General features: G+C 42.9%; 1 protein-coding gene across 1 annotated transcript in view; it reads right to left on the bottom strand.

The window, feature by feature from the left end:
* Positions 1-20,965: 20,965 nt before the first annotated feature.
* The window catches only part of TMEM132A (transmembrane protein 132A), a 669,669-nt gene continuing 667,195 nt past the window's right edge, over positions 20,966-23,439 (bottom strand). The window contains exon 11 of the mRNA XM_082267409.1: positions 20,966-22,396. Within this exon, the coding sequence (XP_082123535.1) occupies positions 21,254-22,396 (1,143 nt within the window). The 3' untranslated portion in view covers positions 20,966-21,253. The remainder of the gene's footprint in view (positions 22,397-23,439) is intronic.

The raw sequence follows: 23,439 nt of genomic DNA, 5'->3' as shown, positions 1-23,439 counted from the left end.
TGAGCAGTCGGCAAGTGGTTAAGCTAGTGAGACATGAGAAGTTAGTATGCAAATGGTTCTAGCGTAGCTACACACATGTGGAGGGGCCCAACATCCAAGGAGCACCATCATGCATCCTAGCCACTTGCCTAGGCCTATTTTTGACATTTGGTGTTTACAAGCTAAAATCAGTTGTTTTTGCTAGAAAACTACTTAGAACCCCCAAACATTATATATTTTTTTTAGCAGAGACCCTAGAGAATAAAATGGAGATTATTGCAATATTTTTTTATCACACCGCATTTGCGCAGCGGTCTTCCAATTTTTTTCCATAATGTGAAAGATAATGTTACGCAGAGTAAATAGATACCCAACATGTCATGCTTCAAAATTGCGCACGCTCATGGAATGGCGACAAACTTTGGTACTTAGAAATCCCCATAGGCGACAATTTAAAAATGTCTACAGGTTGCCATCTTAGAGTTACAGAGGAGGTCTAGGGCTCAAATTATTGCTATTGCTCTAACGATCGCGGCGATACCTCACATGTGTGGTTTGAACACCATTTACATATGTGGGCGGGGTTTCCGTGTGCGTTCACTTCTGCGCGCGAGCTCACGGGGACAGGGCGATTTAATGTTTGTTTTTTTTTACTATTTATTTTATTTATTATTTTTTATTTTTACACCGTTTAAAAAAAAAAAAGTTAATTTTTATTTCTATTACAAGGAATGTAAACATTCCTTGTAATAGAAAAAGGCACGACAGGACCTCTTTTTTGTGAGATCTGGGGTCAAAAAGTCCTCAGATCTCACAAGTACACTAAAAGATAGAAAAAAATAAAAAAATAAAAAAAATAAAATAAAATAAAATGAAAAAAAAAAAGGGACCTTTAAACCGGTTGCTAGGCAACAACATTTGCCGTAGCTCCGGTCCTCCAAGACCATAGAGTCGAGTGAGGGCAAGCTTGCCCTCACTCGACATCCTGTCTGTGAGGATCCGGGACCAGATCATTTTCCCCGCTGCCGGCGTGTCGGGTAAGCGGGGAGAAGTACCGGAACGCGGCGGGAGGGGGGGGCACCTATTCCGCCATCCTGGAAGGGTGATCCCGCTGCGAATCCACCGCTGGGACCACCCTTATCAGAAAGCCAACTGTCCACCGTTTAAAAAAATACCAGGGTTATGGCAGTTATCTGCTGCCATGACACCGGTATTTAGGTTTAAACGGAGGATGTATATAAACCTTTTTGGACATGGTGGCTGTATGAAGGGTGACAGGTACTCGGGTACTTTGCTGGGCAGGTGACAGGTACTCGAGTACTCCGATAGGCAGGTGACAGGTACTCAGGTACTCTGATGGGCAGGTGACAGTCAGGTGATGGGTACTGATGAGTAGTACTGATACTGATAGGTGATACTATACTGATGGGTACGGATGATCAGTACTGATAACTACTGATGAGTAGTTATGGGTACTGATGATCAGGTGGCAAGTACTCAGGTACTTCAGGTGTCAGGTACTCTGATGAGCAGGTGGAAGGTACTCGGGTACTCTGATGGGTGGGTGACAGGTACTCGGGTACTCTGTTGGGTAGGTGACAGGTACTTGGGTACTCTGATGACGGGTACTCGGGTACTCCAGTGACAGGTACTCAAAGTACCCGTCATCAGAGTACCCGAGTACCTGTCATCAGAGTACCCGAGTACCCTTCATCAGAGTACCCGAGTACCCGTCATCAGAGTACCCGAATACCTGTCATCAGAGTACCCGAATACCCGTCATCAGAGTACTCGAGTATCCGTCATCAGAGTACCCGAATACCTGTCATCTATCCATCAGAGTACCCGAGTACCTCTCTGTATCCCATCAGAGTACCCGAGTACCTGTCACCTACCCATCAGAGTACCTGAGTACCTGTCACCTACCCATCAGAGTACCCGAGTACCTATCATCAGAGTACCTGATGGGCTGGTGACAGGTACTCGGGTACTTTGATGGGCTAGTGACAGGTACTTTGATGGGCTAGTGACAGGTACTCGGGTACTTTGATGGGCTAGTGACAGGTACTTTGATGGGCTAGTGACAGGTGCTCTTTATTGGGGGGGGGCAATCAGTGTGTTTAGGGTGCACTGTAATTGGTAACTAGCTGTTACCACAATCTCCTCCTCACACAGGATCAGTGTGTGAGGAGGAGAACACGGTGACAGCTAGTTACCGTGTTCTCTGTTGACATTTGTGACCGGCTGTGATTGGACACAGCCGGTCACGTGGTAAAAAGCCAATTTCCCTCTGTCCGAGGGACGAGCCTCGTCCCCGATCGGCGCGCTGCGCGCTCCCCCGGGGAGGAGGGAACGAGCAGCTCACGCTGGAGCCGCTCATGTGATCGGCTGTGATTGACACAGCCGATCACGTGGTAAACAGCCAATTTCATTGGCTATTTACCGTGATCGGGGTTGGGCTCAGTCCAAGGGACGAGCCTCACCCCCGGTTGCCACGCTGCGCGCCCCCGGGGGCGCGCAGTAGCAGGGAGATCCGGGCGCCGTCATATGACGTCCGCCCGGATCGAGAAAGGATTCCTGCCGCCGTCATTTTACTATGGCGCGGTATGGAAGGGGTTAAAGCGCCATTACCAATCCTTTCATACCCTTCATCTATTTGACCCCTATCTTAGGGGTTGGTTGGTGGCAGCTTCATACCTGTACACAATTGTTTTTATACACTCCATAGCGCTGGTCAAATCCATTTTTTTCCAACTGTACTTAATGAAACATAAATAATCATTAAAATATAAATGAAAAATTACACAGTCCAGCAAGGTAGCCTCAATTTTGCTATGTATCATAAATTGGACTATCCTATTTTTCACTTTAATGATGCATAATGTAGGTTTTCTTCCAGGCTCTAGAATTGGCTTGGAGACCATGGACACATGTAGGAATAGTCTGCATCGCGCAGGTGTTACGTTTTGTGAACGTTTATTTAGTAACGCTACCCCGGGTCGGGTTGAAATGGAGTATCTAGCAATAGCATATGAAATACTTCAGTCCGGGACAAAGAGGATACGGTACAGGTTCACCAAATGTGCATGTGAATGCTCTCCTTGGAACAGCTCCTGAAATAATTAGGGTTGTAGGAGGGCAACATTTTAGCTACTCTGCCTGTCTAGTTAAGACTTTGTAGTTTGTTTCCAACGCTAAAACGGTCAGTTGATGAGTTGTTTTTTTTTATGAGGGTTGTTCAAATGAAGCCAGAGAAGGTTATCAACTGAGGTTTGCAGTCTGCTACCACCAGGCAAATCCTAGAGAGGGAGTTCCTTAACAGTACTGAGCTAAATGGGCCAATTGTGCTGCCTGATAATATTTAATAAAATTGGGTAAGTCGAGGACACCCTTTAACTTCGAGAGCATAAGAATCGCCCTAGTCACCAATGCCGCAAATCTGGTAGACTTATGCCCCGCATACGTTACCTTCCCTTGTGGGAGTGTGCATTTAGAAAATGTCAATGCATAAAGCTGCATTTCGAACACTTTTCAAACAAGATAGTAAAAATTGAATGTTATTGATACACTTTAACAGTGGACTAAAGCTGGTCAGTGTGAATTTTAGTTTGAGAGTGGGTTAACTCCATTAATTATGACAGATTCACACAGACCAGCCATGCAGCTCTGATTCAGAGAAAAGTTCAAGCACAGTGGTTGCACAGAAGTTGACTAGTAGACCTGCTTAACCGGCGGAATTTGGATCCATTTATTGGTAGCTTAAATTAACTTTCTCCAAAATTTAAAAATGAGCACATTCTGTGCTACTTAGCATATTTGACAAGTTATTGACTACCTTTGTAAATTCAAGTTGAAATGAGCTTTTTTTAATGTGTATAACTAGGTTAAAGCATTAAACACAGCATTAAAGGCCAAAGTGGCTGAGCCATGTATCAAAAGAAAGAGAAATTTGAAGGAAACAGCTCACACATATGGGATAGAACAGTGTTTATTAAAAAACGTCCTTTGATTAAAAAGTCAACAAAGCAAAACAAACATTTGTACCAAATGTTGAATTCACATTAAGAATAAAAGTAGAAAGATTTACATTAACAATAAAAATAAAAAGGGTAACACAATTAATAGAATCAAATCAAATATTTGTTCACCTGTTGTCCATAGCTGGCTATTTACAGAATCCATTGAGGTTTCAGCCATCTGTCAGAAATTCATGGAATGTTTGTTTTGTTAAAATGCTGCACAACAACATTGTACCTTTTGTGTTTTTCATTAACTTATTATAATCTTTATTATAATGACTTAGTAAAATGATCGTACTTTAAAGAGTAAAAAAACGGAACAGAACTGAAAGGACACAAATCGGATGTCAGCGGATGGTCATCCGCTGACATCCGCAATCCCATTGACATGCATTATGTCCGTATATCACCCGCAAACGGATGGGGTGATATACGGACATACGGAACGTCCGTGTGAAAGAGCCCTAAGAAAGTATTGTTAGGTTTCAGTCCCCCGAAAAAGATGACAGCATTAATTCTAGAAAAACTAAACTAGTGGCCAGTTTCTCAAACTTTTTCTCTGGAAGGTCAGCAAGAGCTTTGAAAGGTCAGCACTGCAGTGGTGAAAGCCTCTTTGGCAATTCCTGGAGTGTCGGATGGCAATTGCACCCCATGTGCTAGTTTCTGTCTGTTTTTGTCACAGATTTAATGCTCCCAACTAATCCTGTGCAAGTCGCTATTAGGTGCAAATATGGCTATGTAAGATCTGTTTTAATCTTACTTAAATTATCCACAATAAATAGTTATCTACATAAATGTATTTGTATGCTATGACAATTGATATGTTAAAATACATTTTTAACACAAAATCGTATGGACTGGGTTGTCAAATATTTAAAAAAAAAAAAAAAACGCACATTGAAAAACTGAGAGAATTTGATGACATATCAACAATAATGGATTTTAGATAGCTATTGATCTTGCAGTGCGTTCACAACACAAAATCAAATAGTCTATTCAACGAATGCACGCTCCATCCACTGCATCCTGTTGCATCAGCTGCTGTTTTGCATCAGGTCTGGATATTAGAAAACACTGAGGAACTAACCAATAATACTCAAGTAATCATAAAATACATAAAATAAAAATGACTCATGTGCCTAAGTGAACCTTAAGCATAAATTACTGAAATTTGGAAATGTTTGCGAAATGTGGGAAAATTTGCATCAATCTCTGGTGCACTAATATTCCATTCAAACAAATCCCACAATTTTCTTCTTCCAAGAATATCAAATATTCTGTCCCACACCATAAACAAGATAAAAAAGATGCAGAAGTCATAATTAATTGTTCTCTTTGAATATCAGTAGTTCATACTGTATATTGCTGTGTTCTTCTCTGCTTTAAAAATTGGCAAATTATGTGCAAAAATGTAATTAGTAGATCACCAGAAACTCTACCTCTGCCTTCCAAATGAACTGCTTAATCATTCAATCAATAATATTGGCCCACTGCAACATGAGGTCAATCCTCGTCACCAGTGGCGGCCCATCCATTGGGGGCCTAGGGGTGCCGCCCCCCCCCCCCCATCCATGCACCCAGCCCTCTAATCTACATGCAGGATTCTAATGGTTTTTTTTTTTTTAAGCACGTGATTAGAGCCAGAGGCTCTAATAGGCTTCAAAAAAGGGTGGGCTCGGGGGGCAGCCCAGTTGTATGACAATAGCGAATGAATATTCACTATTATCACACGGATTCTCCTCCCAGCCAATCAGGAAGTGGGTTGTGAGACCCCTTGACCCAGTGAATATCCTGAGGTAAGTGCTCCATTTGGAAGATGGAGGAACACTGGTTTCTGGTGATCTACTAAATATAATTTTGCATATAAATCTGACAATTTTATGGCAGAAGGCTGTCTATGAATTATTTTTATTGGGATTCTTGGGCTTGTTTTATTTTGGGACACTGGGGATAATGTATAATATATGCAATTTTTCACATAGGGTTTTGTTGGGAGTTTTTTTATCATATAAAATTTGATTACCATGGACTATTCAGTTATATTAAGTCTGCATAAACATAGTTCTAAAAATTACAATCTACTTTGAAAAAAGCTGTTCGTTTTTATCATTAAAAATAATTTTGTGCTCCGGCTGCAGTTTAAAGCTAGCCCTAACTTCCCTACATTTGATGTTTGACGTATTTTTTTAGTTCCTGATCATTGTTTATTTTTAATTTATAATTTTGCAAAGGTTTGTGGCAAGAGCACACCTTGGGGAGTTTTGATTCCACATTCATATTTATGATTACACATTGAGACTAAATTGTTTAAAATTTGTTCGGCTGTTGACCTGTGATAAATGTCTATGGAAACTTTCTTTGTTATTTTATTTTTCACTGAATAAAATGGAAAAATACTATGCTTACTTTACAAGGGAATTTTCACTCAGAGCTTAGTAAATATGGAGAAATTTTACTTTTCAATGAATACTCAATCAAGGGTGGGAAATAACCCTTTGGTAAAAGAGAACAATTACAAAATGGTTTAGAAAAAATCTAGGAGACACTGGGGATGAAAGAGGGGGGAAGGAGGACCTTAATACTACTCTCCAGAGGCCTGTTAAGGGGGCACCATTTTACCTGATAAAAGGTCTGTGTTCCTCCTGAACCATATTTAAGTGGGTTTGTAACTAGAGGTTCAAAGTACTGAAACCAAACCAATGCTTCTAAATGAGTCTGAATTTCCCTTCTGCATTATGCTTGAGGTCATTGTAGCCGTATTAGTGCACTTGCGACAGAGACAATTGAGTACTGTCCGTGATACTTTTTCTATTTGCACTAACATACAATTTCTCAGGACAAGCTTTCGGGGTATGTCGAGAGTACTGCTTGGATCTTTATGAAGGGGACATACCCCGAAAGCTTGTCCTGAAAAATTGTATGTTAGTGCAAATAAAAAAAGTATCACGGACAGTACTCAATTGTCTTCTGCATTAGGTAGGGTAGAGGTTAAATCTTCTATTTGGAAAAAAATATAATGTATTGTTGTGTACCATAATTGTTTGAAGGGTACTGACACTTGCATACAGGAGTATGCTCCTGCTGTATTCAGGCTCTTTACTTCAGTTGGTCATGTGGAACCGCCAGGTTTAAGCGTATGACAAAACTGGTCGGGTGAGTCAGACGTGACGCAACCACGCCCCCAACACCCGGCTTCCAAGATCTACCAAACCGTGGGAGATGTTCGTTTGCTTCTAAGCCGTTTCTTCCAATACTATATGCTTGTGACATTCATCTAAAATGTGAGTGTGATACTTTCTTTTAATTCAATAAACGGATTTTATATACGGAGTTACGCTATGTCATTATGTGGATATCTTGTTTGAGTCGGTGAGGTGACACCCTGTGGCCGCTCCTGGTAGTACCATCCAAAAAGCTTATACAGGTTTACTCATTAATTTGAGTGACCCACTTACTCTGGTAAGCTGCCAACTTATTTACCTATCTGGTGATTTGCACATCGGTGTTCCTTTCATCTCCAAAGTACCTTGTGGATTTAATGATTACTGGGAGTTGTGGTTGATTTTCTGAATCTTCTATTTACACACCATATCACTGTGGACGTTTTTTGGATTCATAATCCTCATTATTTCTCACTCTTTACTGTATGGATTGTTTTGACAAATGTTTTGAGCAATTTATATGATTTAATTTATTTTTTGATGTTTAATTTTGAGCACTAATGTCACAATTGGTGGTATCTTAATCACAAATTCCAGCGCAGCACATTCTTGATATTAGTTTTGCATTTAGAGTTTTTTTTCTATGATTCCTTATGTGCAGCAGCTAGTTTTTTATTCACATAATTTGATTAATTTATATTAGCGCAGAATTTCCCATCACTATATTGATGTTATGCATATCCATTTATGTATTTATTTATCTTAACATTCAGCCATTCATGGTTATAGATTTGTATCTGTATTTATTCATTTGGATGGTGGGAGGGTGTCACCATTCCTGCGCTACTGAAAATTCGGTCATTTTTTTTTACATTCAGTTTTTTCAATTTTTATAAAAAACATTGTGTGTAGCTTCCCCCAGAGCCCTTATACTTCACTCCAGTGATGTGCATAAATGGTGCTGCAGCTCCTCACTGGCAGAGACACAGCAGTGGGAGCCATGGGCTGCTGCCTAATTGCAGAGCTAAGAGGAACTCTGATAAAAGCACCCTGATGTAAGGAGGAACTCTGATGGGTACTTCAATGTAGGGGGGAATTTGATGAGGACCCCATTGTAGAGAAATACTCTAATAGGGGTCCTGATGTAAGGAGGGCTCTTAAATTTATATTTTCACTAATCTACAAATATTTTACAAGGCATTTTTTCTTAAGGTTATTGTAGTGGTAATATTGTGGCAGTATGATTTCTTTAACCACTTAAGCCCCGGAAGATTTTACCCCCATTCCGACCAGGGGGTATTTTGCGATTCGGCACTGCGTGACTTTAACGGACAATTGCGCGGTTGTGCGACGCTGTACCTAAACAAATTTGGCGTCCTTTTTTTCCCACAAACAGAGCTTTCTTTTGGTGGTATTTGATCACCTGTGCGATTTTTTGATCACGCGCTATAAACAAAAAAAGAGCGTCAATTTTGCAAAAATAGCAATATTTTTCACATTTTTTATATGAAATTCCCCCCCAAAAAAATGTAAAAATCAAAATTTTTTAACATTTTCGGCCAATTTGTTTTATGCTACCTATGTTTGGTAAAAAAAAATCGCAAAAAGCATATTTTGATTGGTTTGCGCAAAAGTTATTGCGTTTACTAACAAAGGGAAAGATTTTTGTCATTTTTGTTGTTTTTTTTTTAACGCGTAATGGCGGCGATCTGCGATTTTTTTTTGCGGTACTGCGACATTGGGGCGGACAGATCGGACCCTTGACTGACATTTTTGACACTTTTGGGGTTACCAGTGACATTACTACAGTAATCAGTGCTATACATATGCACTGTTACTGTAAAAATTACACTGGTAGTGAAGGGGTTAACTTTATTTGGGAGGGAGGGGCTGTGTGTGTCCCTAGGGGCGTGCTTTCTACTGTGATTGGCTGTGGCTTGAGCTGTAAGGACACTGATCAACGGATCTACATAGTAGATCCGTGTGATTAGTGTTTTTACACCGAGGAGAATGACAGGTGGCTTGTTTACACAAGCCGCCTGACTTTCTCCCTCTCCCCCGCCGATCGCCGAGTGACCGGCTGACATCGGGTCCGCCAGTCACACGCGCCGGGGGGGGGGTCCGTGACCACACGGGAGCGGGAGCGCGCCTCCGGGGGCGCGCACTCGCTCCCTAAACCCTCACAAGCTAGTGACGTAGCCCTACGTCACTTTGCCTGTGAGGGGCTGACTGCCGACGTAGATCGGCGTTAGGCAGTCGGCAAGTGGTTAAAGTGGTTGTAAACCCACCTTAATAACTTGTACCTATAGGTACTGTAAATATCTCCTAAACTTGCACCGTTTCGGAGATATTTACATTCAGTGGCGGCTGGTGCTCCAACTTCTTTTTTTTTGGGGGGGGGGGCGCAAACAGAAAAATGTAATAGGCGTTGCTTCGCGGCAAAAAACGTGGCAAAAAATTGCGTGACTTTGAGTTCACACAAGTGTGAAAGGGGCCTTCAGTAATCAAGGTACAGTGCCTTGAAGCAACAATAGATCCCCCAGAACAATAGACCCCACAGCAAAGATAGACCACTTGCCACAAAAAACCTTCCCCTCCAGCAACAATAGCACCACCCAAACGACAATAATAGATCTCCCAGTAGCCAGCATCAATAGACCCTACAGCAGCTAACAACATGATACCCCTCCCTCAGCAGTGGATCTCCCACCAGTAATGATAGACTCGTTATATAGCTTTGCTCACATAAGAAGAGGTCATGTATAAGCTGTGTGTATGTGGTATACGGCTACCAGTGTAAAAAGCAGTTGTGTAAAGCCCAGACATGTGCTCGCCTTCTGTCGTTTGGCTTACGGCGGTCACATATATGTTCCTCTCACTCTGCTGCATAAGCTGCTGTGGATTGCACCGTGTTCGGCAGGAGTGAGAAGGAAGGAAGACATTAAATGCATCATAACCCAAAAAACCGAGGCTTTCAAACAAGCATGAGACCTGAAATGGGCACAGAACAAGAAATGACAAAATGTTCTTCAAGAACAGCAACATTTAGTGAGTCAAATAGAGAATACAATGCAGCACATAAGAAGCAGAGGGGCCCCTTACCTGCTTTGCTGGTTGTAGAGGGGCCCGGGGGAAGGAGGGCAGGCCCAGACTGGGACAAAAAATAGGCCCGGGCATTTTAGACTGAGCAGCCCATGACATGTTAACCGGCCCTTCCCCACTCTCCATCCGAGAGAGGGTAGGGGGGAACCCGGAAGAGCTGTGGGTGGTGAGGGGGGCCATAAAAGAGCATGGGGGCTCAGAGAGCACAGGGAGGAAGTCAGAGAACATGGGGTGGAGCAGAGAGCACAGGGGAGGCCAGAGAGCATGGGGGAGCAAAGAACACACTGGGCCAGAGAACTGTAATGTTCCGGTACCTTTGGTACCCTAAATTACTCTTTTCACAAGTGTATGCGCCCCACCATTCTCTTTTGGAAAGGTGCGCATACACCTTTAAGACTGAAGCTGTCATCACTCAGCGCCGGACTAGATGGCTATTTAAAGCGCCGGTTCTCACTCACATGTGTTCGTTCAAACACCCTTACCTGGATGCTAACTTGGCTTGAAGCTTTCGTGCTTGCAAGCATACCTCGCTGACGGAACCTCGCTGCGCTGATCCCTGCATCCCGCTTCCGGATCATCCGCTCCTCCTGAACCAACCTTCGGCTGTATTGCTATTAGTGCTAAGTACCCCGCAGGGGAACCCTCTATAAACTTATACTAAGCTTACACTATCTAGCTCTGCATAGTAAAGACTATTTATCACATCTGCATATCTAGATTGCTAGCTCTTAAGACTACTGCTACTTATTCCTGCACTGGGTTGATCACTCTTGTATGTCCACCTGCTACTCTGTCATCTGCTACCATACATGATTGCTAAACCTACCTGCATCCATCTGCTACTGTCTTACCTTCAAGTGTCTGTCACCTACCACCTCCACTCAACCTGTCTCTTAAATCTTCATCACTGTGTTACTACATACATAAAGTCACTCTAGGAACCAGCTTGTTGAGTGTGTGTATTTACTAGCTGAATTAAGACCTTCCACACATGATGAGTCATTGAGGTTGGGAATGGTATCTCAGCATCTCTCTTACATGACTACTGAAGTGGAATATTTCTGCAGCTGAAAATCCACACCATACATGAAATGCAGGAGCGTTACAGATTGAACGAACCTACAAATGGATTCAGCAGAAATAACCACTCAGGTGACACAATTAAAACAGCAAGTAACTGCGTTAATACACGCACTTGCTGAATTAAAAGAAGACAATCAGGCTCTGTCGCAGCAGGTAATTAGACTGACACAACTTACCTCTGCTCAGTCCCCTGAACCCAAGATAAATCCCCCTTTGGTATTTACAGGCGATCGCAAAAAATTTCGCGAATTTAAAAACGCATGTGAGTTACTTTTTTTGCTAAAACCTCGTACCTACCTTACTGATCACATTAAGGTTTGTACTATTATTTCTTACCTAACAGGCGATCCTCGAGCCTGGGCAGACTCTCTTTTTGAGAAAAACGACCAGCTTCTTAACTCCTATGCCTTGTTCCTAGCAGAACTCACTAGCCTATATGATGACCCCAATAGGCAGAGTACTGCCGATCTTCAATTAAGATCCTTGAAACAAGGAAGGAGGCCTGTAGAAGACTTTGTCGCGGAATTCAAGAGATGGACCCTTGATTCAGAATGGAATGATGCATCTCTGAAAACCCAATTTAGGCTTGGCCTATCAGAAGCCGTTAAGGACGAGCTCGCCCGAGCGGATCTACCAAAAACCCTGGATGCATTAATACAACTCAGTATTACCATAGATAGAAGACTACGAGAAAGAAAGGCTGAGAAAATGGGAATGCCATTATCCGTTTCCTCTCGGATTCCGGCCGTTAACCCCGTTCCTATGGAGGTAGGAACCATACGCCCACCGCTATCAACTATGGAAAAAGCCAAAAGACGATATGAAAATCTCTGCTTGTACTGTGTATCCCCGGATCACAAGATAAATGTCTGTCCCCTAGTCAACAAAAAGAAGGGTGAGTGTTCACATGTCCTCCTAGGGGGAGTGACAACTTCATTCACTAACCCTTACATTTTTGTTTGTTTGACATTACAGTGGGACCAGAACAGGATTACTACTAAGGCCATGATTGACACAGGATCTTGTGGAAATTATATTGATATATGTTTTGCTGCTTCAATTAAAATTCCTATTATTTCTAAACTTAAACCTGTCTCAGTAAGTCTTATTACCGGTGTTCCATTATCCTCTGGTCCAATCACCGATCAGACACAAGCACTTCTAGTCACTATTAACGAGTCTCATAGGGAGACTACTACCTTCGATTTAATACCTTCATCCCACTTTCCCATTGTGTTGGGACTTCCCTGGTTACACACACACCAACCAACCATAGATTGGAAGGAACGGTCCTTGGCCTTCCTCTCTTGCTATTGCGAGGATACGTGTAACCTCCCGTCTTCCGGGAAGATTCTGTCTATGGTGACAGATGAGATTGCACCACTATGTTATCAGGATCTTTCTGAGGTTTTTCTTGAGAAAAATGCTCAAGCATTACCTCCTCATCGAGACTATGATTGTAGCATTGATCTACTCCCAAATAGCAAATTGCCGTTCGGTCATGTTTATCCTCTTTCACAGGATGAACTTTCCCATCTCAAAACCTATTTGGATGAGAATTTGGAAAAAGGTTTTATTAGACCTTCCACTTCTTCCACAGCAGCAGGACTCTTTTTTGTTCGCAATAAGGACTCAAGTCTCAGACCTATCATCGACTACAGGAAATTGAATGCTATCACAATAAAAGATCGCTATCCTCTACCGCTTATCCCTGAGCTCATTGAGCAGGTGCGTGGAGCTACCTATTTTTCAAAATTGGACCTGAAAGGAGCATACAATCTCATTCGAATCCGTGATGGAGACGAGTGGAAGACTGCATTCAGAACCAGATACGGATTGTTCGAATATCTTGTGATGCCATTCGGGCTATGCAACGCCCCTGCAGTTTTCCAGCGATTTATAAACAATATTTTTAAAGACTTACTAGATGTCTGTGCTGTGGTATATCTGGACGATATACTTATATATTCACGATCCCTGTCTGAACACATAAGACATGTAAGACTTGTACTATCGAGATTGCTTGCACATAACCTTTATGTGAAACTGAAGAAATGCTTGTTTCATAAAGACGAGGTACTCTTTCTAGGCTACATCATATCCAAAATAGGAATCGAGATGGACATGAGTAAAATATCCTGCATTCAGGATTGGCCTACACCAACCACACGCAAGGCGCTACAGCGATTCCTGGGATTTTCAAATTTCTACAGGAAGTTCATTAAAAACTTTTCTGCTATTGTGAGACCCCTCACACAGCTCACTAGCATAAAAAAAAACATTCAAATGGTCAGAAGAAGCCAGTAAAGCTTTTCACTTGTTAAAGGCAAGGTTTACTTCCGCTCCCATATTACGCCATCCAGACCCATCCCTCCAATACATTCTGGAGGTAGATGCGTCAAACATGGCAGTTGGAGCAATACTCTCCCAACGACCAACCCACACTTCACCACTTCATCCAGTCGCCTTTTTTTCTAAATCCCTAAGTAGTCCCGAGATAAATTACCCCGTGGGTGAAAAGGAACTGCTTGCTATAAAATTGGCTCTGGAGAATTGGCGACATTTACTCGAAGGCACCCAATTACCAATAATTATATACACGGACCATAAAAACCTCCAATATCTTCAGACTAGCAAAACTCTCTCGCACCGACAGGTACGATGGTCACTATTCTTTCTAAGGTTTAACTTCCTAGTGACTTACACACCTGCAGATAAAAACAAAAAGGCGGATGCACTATCACGACTAACTGAAGAAAACTACTTTGAAATCCCTTCCGTTCCTATAATACCTCACAAACGCATTATTGGAGTTGTCCGTTCCTTGAAGGAAGAGGTTTTGCATGGTATAAGTTTGGATTCACCCCCACCACAACTAAATACTGATGCAGAAGGCTTCCTCTACTACAACGACAAACTTTACATACCACCTACCCTACGCACCAAGATCTTGGAATTATCTCATGATGTGCCTATGGCAGGACATATGGGTATGACAAAGACTCTTAATTTGATTTCCCGGCAATTCTGGTGGCCTGACATGAAAACATCTATACAAAAATTCATCTCTTCATGCAATGTCTGTGCCAGGTTGAAAAATTGACACTACGAGACCATCCGGTCTACTATGCAGTCTACCAATACCCCAAACTCCATGGGAAGTTTTGTCCTTGGACTTCATCGTAGAATTGCCTCTTTCCAAAGGATTTAATACCATCTTGGTGTCAGTGGACCATCTGACAAAGATGGCACATTTCATTGCTATTCGCAGACTACCTTCGTCCAAACAAACGGCAGAACTCCTGATGAAACATGTCTTTAGATTACATGGTATCCCAAAAACTCTTCTGTCTGACCGTGGATCCCAATTTATTTCTAAGTTCTGGCAAGAACTATGTCACATACTACGGATCGAGCGGAAGCTCACTTCTCCTTACCATCCGCAGACCAACGGACAGACTGAAAGAGTCAACCAATGCATCGAGCAGTATTTACTTTGTTACACTTCTTACCAACAGGATGATTGGGTGGATCTTCTCCCTCTGGCAGAATTTGCCTACAACAACGCAACCCACAGTACAACCAAGCAGAGTCCGTTCTACTTGAACTATGGGTTTCATCCCTCTATTCTTCCACCACGCATCCTTCCTTCAAACAACCCAGTAGCCTCAGACTATCTTACCCAAATAAAGGATTCTCTGGGTTTATTAAATACTACCATTGCACACGCTCACAGTCAACAAAAGAAGTACTATGATCTTCACAGAAGACCTTCTCCACAGTACACTATCGGGGACCTCGTTTGGCTCTCAACAAAAAATTTAAGACTGAAGATCCCTAGCAAAAAGCTTGGACCTCTGTTCTTGGGACCTTTCCCAATCAAAAAACTTATTGGAAAAGCTGCAGTACAGCTTACATTGCCAATAGACCTAAAAATCCATCCCATTTTCCATGTGTCGCTACTGAAGCCCCATGTTCCGGACCACGGAATAAGGCCTAATATTCCACCTCCGCCTCCTGTACAAGTTGAAGGTGGAGAAGAATACGAGATAAAAGAGATTCTGGATTCTCGTATCTACAGAAGAAGATTCAGTACTTGGTTAGATGGAAGAACTATGGGCCCCAAGACGACACCTGGCTAAACACCTCTGAAATACATGCCCCTAGATTAATCCGCAATTTTCATGCGAGATACCCAGACAAACCAGCTCCAGAGGCCTTCAGGAGCCGGCCTTAAGGGGGGGGTATTGTAATGTTCCGGTACCTTTGGTACCCTAAATTACTCTTTTCACAAGTGTATGCGCCCCACCATTCTCTTTTGGAAAGGTGCGCATACACCTTTAAGACTGAAGCTGTCATCACTCAGCGCCGGACTAGATGGCTATTTAAAGCGCCGGTTCTCACTCACATGTGTTCGTTCAAACACCCTAACCTGGATGCTAACTTGGCTTGAAGCTTTCGTGCTTGCAAGCATACCTCGCTGACGGAACCTCGCTGCGCTGATCCCTGCATCCCGCTTCCGGATCATCCGCTCCTCCTGAACCAACCTTCGGCTGTATTGCTATTAGTGCTAAGTACCCCGCAGGGGAACCCTCTATAAACTTATACTAAGCTTACACTATCTAGCTCTGCATAGTAAAGACTATTTATCACATCTGCATATCTAGATTGCTAGCTCTTAAGACTACTGCTACTTATTCCTGCACTGGGTTGATCACTCTTGTATGTCCACCTGCTACTCTGTCATCTGCTACCATACATGATTGCTAAACCTACCTGCATCCATCAGCTACTGTCTTACCTTCAAGTGTCTGTCACCTACCACCTCCACTCAACCTGTCTCTTAAATCTTCATCACTGTGTTACTACATACATAAAGTCACTCTAGGAACCAGCTTGTTGAGTGTGTGTATTTACTAGCTGAATTAAGACCTTCCACACATGATGAGTCATTGAGGTTGGGAATGGTATCTCAGCATCTCTCTTACATGACTACTGAAGTGGAATATTTCTGCAGCTGAAAATCCACACCATACATGAAACGCAGGAGCGTTACAAGAACACAGGGGGAAGTGGAGAGCATAGGGGGGAGGGCAAAGGGCACTGGGGAGGGCAAGAGCCAAGGGAGGAGGCGAGGAGCACTAACATGGGGGGCTGGAGATCACAGGGAATGTCAGGGAGCACAGGGGGGATTTGTCAGAGAGCACGGGGGGGTATCGAAGAGCACGGGGGGGCGGCGAAGATCACTGGGGGATGGTGAAGAGCACTGGGGGATGGTGAAGAGCACTGGGGGATGGGGAAGAGCACTGGGGGATGGTGAAGAGCACTGGGGGATGGCGAGGAGCATGGTAGGGATGGTGGCGAGCATGGTAGGGATGGCGGCGAGCACTGGGGGATGGCGGAGAGCACTGGGGGATGGCGGAGAGCACTGGTGGGTGTAGGAGAGCCCTGGGGGATGTTGGAGAGCAGTTGGGTTGAAGAGCCCTGGGGCTGGTCAGAGAGCACTGGGGGTCAGTAGAAAGACACTGGATAAGAGGAGCAGTAGAGGCGGCTGCATTTTGAAGAATCAAGCTCTGCATTTCCTTCTGCAGCCTCAGAATGCCTGCTTCTCCTCCTCCCCCTCCTACAGGCTTTCAAAGGATGCAGAAGGAAATATAGAGCTTGATTCTACTAAATGCAGTCGCCTCCTCATTCCTCCTATCCAGGCTCACAAGGGGGGCGGCGGCTGCACTCACAGTTCTCTCTAATCCAGGATCTGTGGTGCCTGCAGCAGCTGCCTCCTCTAGCTCCTCTCCCCTTCATGGTCACGCTGAACCTAGCTGGCTGCTGTGTGCCCGTGTAGAGGGGCCATCGAGAGGCTGGATGAGAGGCTGTGACGCCCGGCCCAAGCACCGCCCCTATGACATTGGACGCCCTGATTGGTCCAGGCTGGACCAATCACAGGACGGCAATCGTGAATGGGAGTGTTCGGGGCGCATCGATCTGCGCCCCGAGGACACTATAAAAGGCCGCCAATCACATCAAAAGAAAAGAGGCACATGATGCCTAAACCCCACCCCTCCCATAGCCAGCAATGTGTCCGGCGCCCCTCTGCCATATTAAAAGGTACACTTTTTTATGCTAATTTTACTGTGACTAGCCTTGGGGGGGGCAGCTGCCACTGTTTACGTTGCATGCAGCCGATGACGGCACCAGTGGCCGTTCCTTCAGAGCTCTGTGCCGTGAACGGCGGCTCCCATGCGCATGCGCGGAAGTGATGTCATCGTACCTCCGGCCAGTCAGATGGCCGAAGGATGTGAACCAGGAAGCAGGATGGCCGACGATGTCTGCCGTGTTACCGGTGAGTGGGAGGCACTGCAGGGGATTTGTTCCAAGGTAAGCATACTAGCTCATTATGCCTCTGTCTTTCAGTTTTTTTTTTCTGAGGTTTACAACCTCTTTAAATCACACTGTTGGGGGTATCGAAGCTGCACCCACAACCACCTACAGCCAAAATGCGCTGCTTAATTATTAAAAACACTCCCATGCAGCATGTTTGCAAAAAGCCCCATGCGATTTCCCTGGGGCCGAGTTTTTTTAAAAAAAAGGTGCAAACAAGCAAGATTCCAATGAATGGGCTGGCTGCCAGCTGCTATGCCCATGCAAACGTGGGGCACAAATCCATAATAGTGTGAACCCCCTGGGGTAAGGGGGGAGCTCTGATGGAGAAACAAATGCTTTTGTCCTACAAAAGCACATCCTGAGGATTGCCTCAGTATTCACAGAATTGCCTTGCAGCTTCTGTGCTCTGTGCTAATTACAGAGTTTAAGGAGGACTCTGATGGGAACTTTGATCTAAGAAACTCTGGGGGAAATTGTTTGCTCAATGTTTTAGTGTTTTGTTTTCTTTTTGCTTAAGGTGATTGTAGCTATAATACTGTAGCAGTATGATTTCTTCAAATAAAATCACAAACAAACTTAACAACACTAACAAAGTCTTTTGAGATTTGATATATTCGATCCAGGGTCTCAAAACTATAACCAAAGGCAAAATGTAATCGACTACAAGATTTTATCCAACCAGCAGCTAATGTGCACAGTCTTTGCTTTCAGCACCCATGAAACTCTCAGTGCAGTCTCCAGTTAAGAAGTTCAGTTTTCCTCACCCCGCTGTGTTGGTTGCTAAGGACTGCTGATATCCTAGCAAAAAATTATGTGTTTGTCCCAGCATTTTACAGCAGGATTAAACTTTTTCTGACTATACCTGCTCCAGTCCCCCCCCTGCTGCTTCACTGACCCTTGATGTAAGGGGATACTCTTATGAGAACCCTGATGTAGGGAAACTCTGATGGGGAACCCAAGGTAAGACTAAAAAGATTCCCATGTAAGGGGGGACTTTCAAGTAAAATCACCAGCAATTAAATGCAAACAGAATAAGAAGGCAGAGCTGTGTCTCTATGGATGGACATGGTTCCAGTGGCATGGCCAGATTTGTGTAGTTTTGTAAGTACATTGATATCTAATAAAAAGTTTGTATGGTATTACACTGGGCCTTCTGTTTGCATTTCAGTGTTGTATTACCCTGAATTGAAGGGGGCAGCCAGGCAGATGTGGTGCAGATGTCGTGCTTTGTGCTACATGTGCTACATTGAAGAGGAGCCTGAGCGTACATTGTCAGACTTTCTCGAGGGCCTTTCTTATTTCAGGGGCTGGCAAGAGCTTTGTTTTTGTTTGTATAAAAAAAAAACTTAACAACACTAAAAAAGCCATTTAGGATTCTGCGTGTTCTTTTAGATGAGGGATCTCCATACTTCAGGCTACTGCTTTGTCTAGCAGCTGGCAGCACAGTCTACACCCCCCCCCCCCACACCACCAATGCAGTAACCAGCACCAGCATAGATTCCCCTATTCTGTACTGTAACCTTAATCTGTAATAAAGGGAGTCTGATGCTACCCCGACTTGAATGTAAAGAGAATTTTCTGGAGGGCTGTGCTGACTTTGGACTTGATAAAACACAGTGGACCAACACCAGCAGATGACATGGCTCCCTTAAATCATCACGGACTGTGGAAAATATTGCATTTCATTTGGAAATCAAGGTCCCAGAGTCTGGAGGAAGAGTAGAGAGGCACAGAATCTAAGTTGCATGAGATCCAGCAGATTACATGGCTCCCTTAAATCATCACGGACTGTGGAAAATATTGCATTTCATTTGGAAATCAAGGTCCCAGAGTCTGGAGGAAGAGTAAAGAGGCACAGAATCTAAGTTGCAAGAGATCCAGTGTGATGTTTCCACAGTCAGTGATGATTTGGGGAGGCATGTCAACTGCTGGTGTTGGTCTACTGTGTTTTATTAAGTCCAAAGTCAGCACAGCCCTCTACCAGAAAATTCTAGAGCACTTCATGCTTTCATCTGCTAACCGGCTTTATGAAGATGCTGATTTCATTTTCCAACAGGACTTGGCACCTGCCCACACTGCCAAAAGTACCAATACCTGGTTGAATGATCATGGTATCACTTTGCTTGATTGGCCAGTAAACTCGCCTGACCTAAACTCCATAGAGAATCTGTGTGGTATTGTCAAGAGGAAGATAAACATTGTGCAGATGAGCTGAAAGCTGCTATCAAAGCAACCTGGGCTTCTATAACAACCCAGCAGCCCCGATCAAGTATTGAGTGTGTACTATACTGTACATGGACATACTTTTCAGTAAGCCAACATTTCTGTATTAAAAAACTTTTTTTTTTATTGGTCTTCTGTAATATTCTAATTTTCTGAGATACTGAATTTTGGGTTTTCGCTCACATCATCAAAATGAAAGAAAGAAATGCTTGACATGCCTCCTGTCTCAGTGGAAGTCCGCTCGGAGGAAACGCGTCAGAGAGGAGGCACGCTGTCACTAACTACATCCGCGGTCCACACTGCAGACGGCCACGGATCTACAGGGTTCCAGCAAGCTTATTATATCGTCTTAACTGTAAGTGCATCTTTGAGTATCAGCAATAAAAGTTATAAGGATAATGCACTATTAGTCCCCCCTTGTCTATTTTTGGGAAATCACCTGTGAACACCTGGAAGAAGTTTCACTTCCAAGGGACAACAGGGAGCCGCAAGCTTGGGGTACGGTCATTACTAATGAGCTGAAAGATATCCAGAAGTTATCCATACACCTTAAGTTTTATGTCATCTGATGTACCTATACCTGAGCCTTCAATGATTGGAGCTGATTTGGATATCGCTATGAGCCGGGTACTGTCTACAAGGGCCATATAGATGTGTGAATTGAGCTGGATTTGATCTCTGTAGTGGGGATCCATACATTGCGGTAAGGGGCCATCTTTTCTCTTGGTGGTGGTCTCTCTGCACAGATCTGTTGGAGTGTGAATTAACTGGCTACACCTTTGGGAGCACGTCTTTCTGAATGGACTTGTTTTCCTTCCAATGATTGATATATTTGTATATGGACTGCGGAGTTCATTTTATCATATAAGCGCTACACCACATACCTTTATATTTGTATCATTGTATCACTATGTATATGAATTTTCACTTTTTTAATTGAATTACTGAAATAAATTAACTTTTTGATGATATGCTAATTTTATGAGAGGCATCTGTGACTTTCACTCTTACTCATTCTTACAAGAAAACAAACTGCAAATCTTTAACATATAAGAGTTCATGAAAATGTGAGTGAGAGTGTTTTAAGACTTTTATAACTTTTCCAGTTATGAATACTATAACTATGGTTTGTTTCAGGACCCTCAAGGTTATTTGCTGAATAACACTAGGAAATTTCATACCATAACAATAGAAGGGAAAATACATATGTTACTACCAGAGTCTAAAGAAGGTGGGTTCTCTCGGGGCATTAAAATTTCTTAACCTTAAGTTTTTTTCTTACTACCATACTTTACGTTGATGAAATTAAGTTAATCTTCTAACATTTGTTCCCATTACATTAATTCCTATACCCTGTGTAACCTCTCTCCTCCTTTCTCCTTGATGAGTTGTTTCACTTCTGATTCTTTCCATATAGTTCAGGATTTCCTGAGGTTCCCTCATACCCATGTCTTTGCATACCCACATGATATCTTCCTCGCCGGCTACCAAAATGGAGCGCACAGAGGGATCATCAGGTCCTCTTTCTATTTTTCTATCTCCTTGTGGGATTATCGATCTTAAAGAAGACAATTCTTGCTTTTTAGCTTCCAAGCCAGCTCTAGAGTGGCTTGCAGGTGAGAATGAGCCAATGTGAGAGTTATGGCCACTAGTATTGTCAGACCCTTGTGAATTTCTCACTGGATGGAATGTACTGGTGAGGCTTTGTGGTCCTGTCTCTCTTCCTTCCCACTGTTCTCTTTCTTCCTCTTCTTCACTTACTGCTCCCTGATTTCGTGGTCCATTAGCTTCAGGCCCTTCCAGCCATACCCAGTTTGGTGCCTCAGGATTCCCAGGACCCTCTGGTGCTGATTTTTTTCTGTGTCTCCTTATAAAAGTTAGACAACTAATCAAAAACAATAGGGTTAGCAAAGAGAAAAGGGCAAGAAGCCCATAGAGTCCTTCTTCTAAGACAGATATTCCCCAACGGGTTGTGACAATATCATCAATGCCAGAAAGAGATTTTTCATCTTCAGAGACTGTGTTATCACTTCTTAGTATTATGTCACTTGTGCCAGAAATAACATTGTTAACAGCTAAGACTCTATCACTATCCTTAGAAGTCAGATCACTGTCACTCTGTAATATGTCATTTCCAGGATATGCACCACCATGTGTTGCATTTCTTGGGAATATAACCCGGACATAGCCAGCACTGAGCAATCCTGAAGAATCTCTCCTGCAACGCTCCGGCAAGTAAAGAGAGGTACGCAGCAGGGGCCCTTCACCTGGACTCTCAAAAATTAATACAGGCAAGGACCAAGAGTGCGCCGTCACCACCGGTTGATGAACTGATAATATATGGTCATCTGATGATACGACCGATAACGATAATTCCAGAGGATCATAGAGGGTTAATGGTGCAGCTGACATGTCACTGAACATCAACCATACAGACATAACAGATTCCTGTGTGGTAAAAAAAAAAAAAAAAAAGAATTACATACAAAAAGTGTACAACTGTATCTAACACACAAACACAATGTCCAAAAACCATGGTAGCAGTCAAGGAAGTTTTGTTTAGTTTTGTCATAATTTTCTGGTAACAATAAGGGTACAAACTTAGTTAGAGTAGAACTATAGGCAAAACTTTTTTTTTTTTGGAAAGTGTAAGGGGGGTTATAATTTTTTATTATATTATAAATTATTATATTTTTTTTCACCATCTGTGCCCCATTGGAGAGATTTACCTTGCCAGGCCCAACGGAAAACGTACCACCACCAAAAAAGTCACATTTGCGACATAGAGGATCAGCTCCCCTCTTTTCCTGTATCCCCTCCTCAATACCAGATACTTTCACCCACTTCCTGCCAGGGCAATTTTCAGGTTTCAGCTTTGTCACAATTTGAATGACAATTACTCAGGCATGCAACATCATTTTTTTAGACGGATAGAGCTTTCTATTGACGGTATTTAATCACCACTGGGTATTTTTTTATTTTTCACTAAATTATAGAATTTTGCAAATAAGTAAATTTTCTTCATAAATTTAGACCAACATTTATACTGCCACATTTCTTTAGTAAAAAAATAACCCAAATCAGTGTATGATGCACCTGTGTAAAAGTTATAGAGCCTACAAGCTATGGTATAAATTATTGAAAATAAATCAATCCTGATGTATGACCATAATCAATCCTGATGTATGACCATATTTTCGAAAGCAAACACATATTCTTTGAGGCGGAATGAGTCTTTTGAACATGTCCTTTTGGAAAAAAAAATGAAAACATTATTTGTTTTCATACAAAGTTGTAAATTTATAAGATAGTTTTAACACACAGCATAGACATTGTTGTGGAAATTTAATTGTGGACATTTCTTTAGTTAAATAGTCATGTCTCCCAGTGTCAGTTTTACCGGTAATTGCTATTCACAACGATTATTGCTTTAACCACTTCCTGGTTAAAGCAGTCAGCCCCTCACAGGCAGAGTGACGTAGATCTACGTC

Source organism: Pelophylax lessonae (genome assembly GCF_965119305.1).
Source record: "Pelophylax lessonae genome assembly, chromosome: 9".
NCBI classification, from domain to species: domain Eukaryota; kingdom Metazoa; phylum Chordata; class Amphibia; order Anura; family Ranidae; genus Pelophylax; species Pelophylax lessonae.
This window is presented reverse-complemented; position numbering and strand designations above follow the sequence as displayed.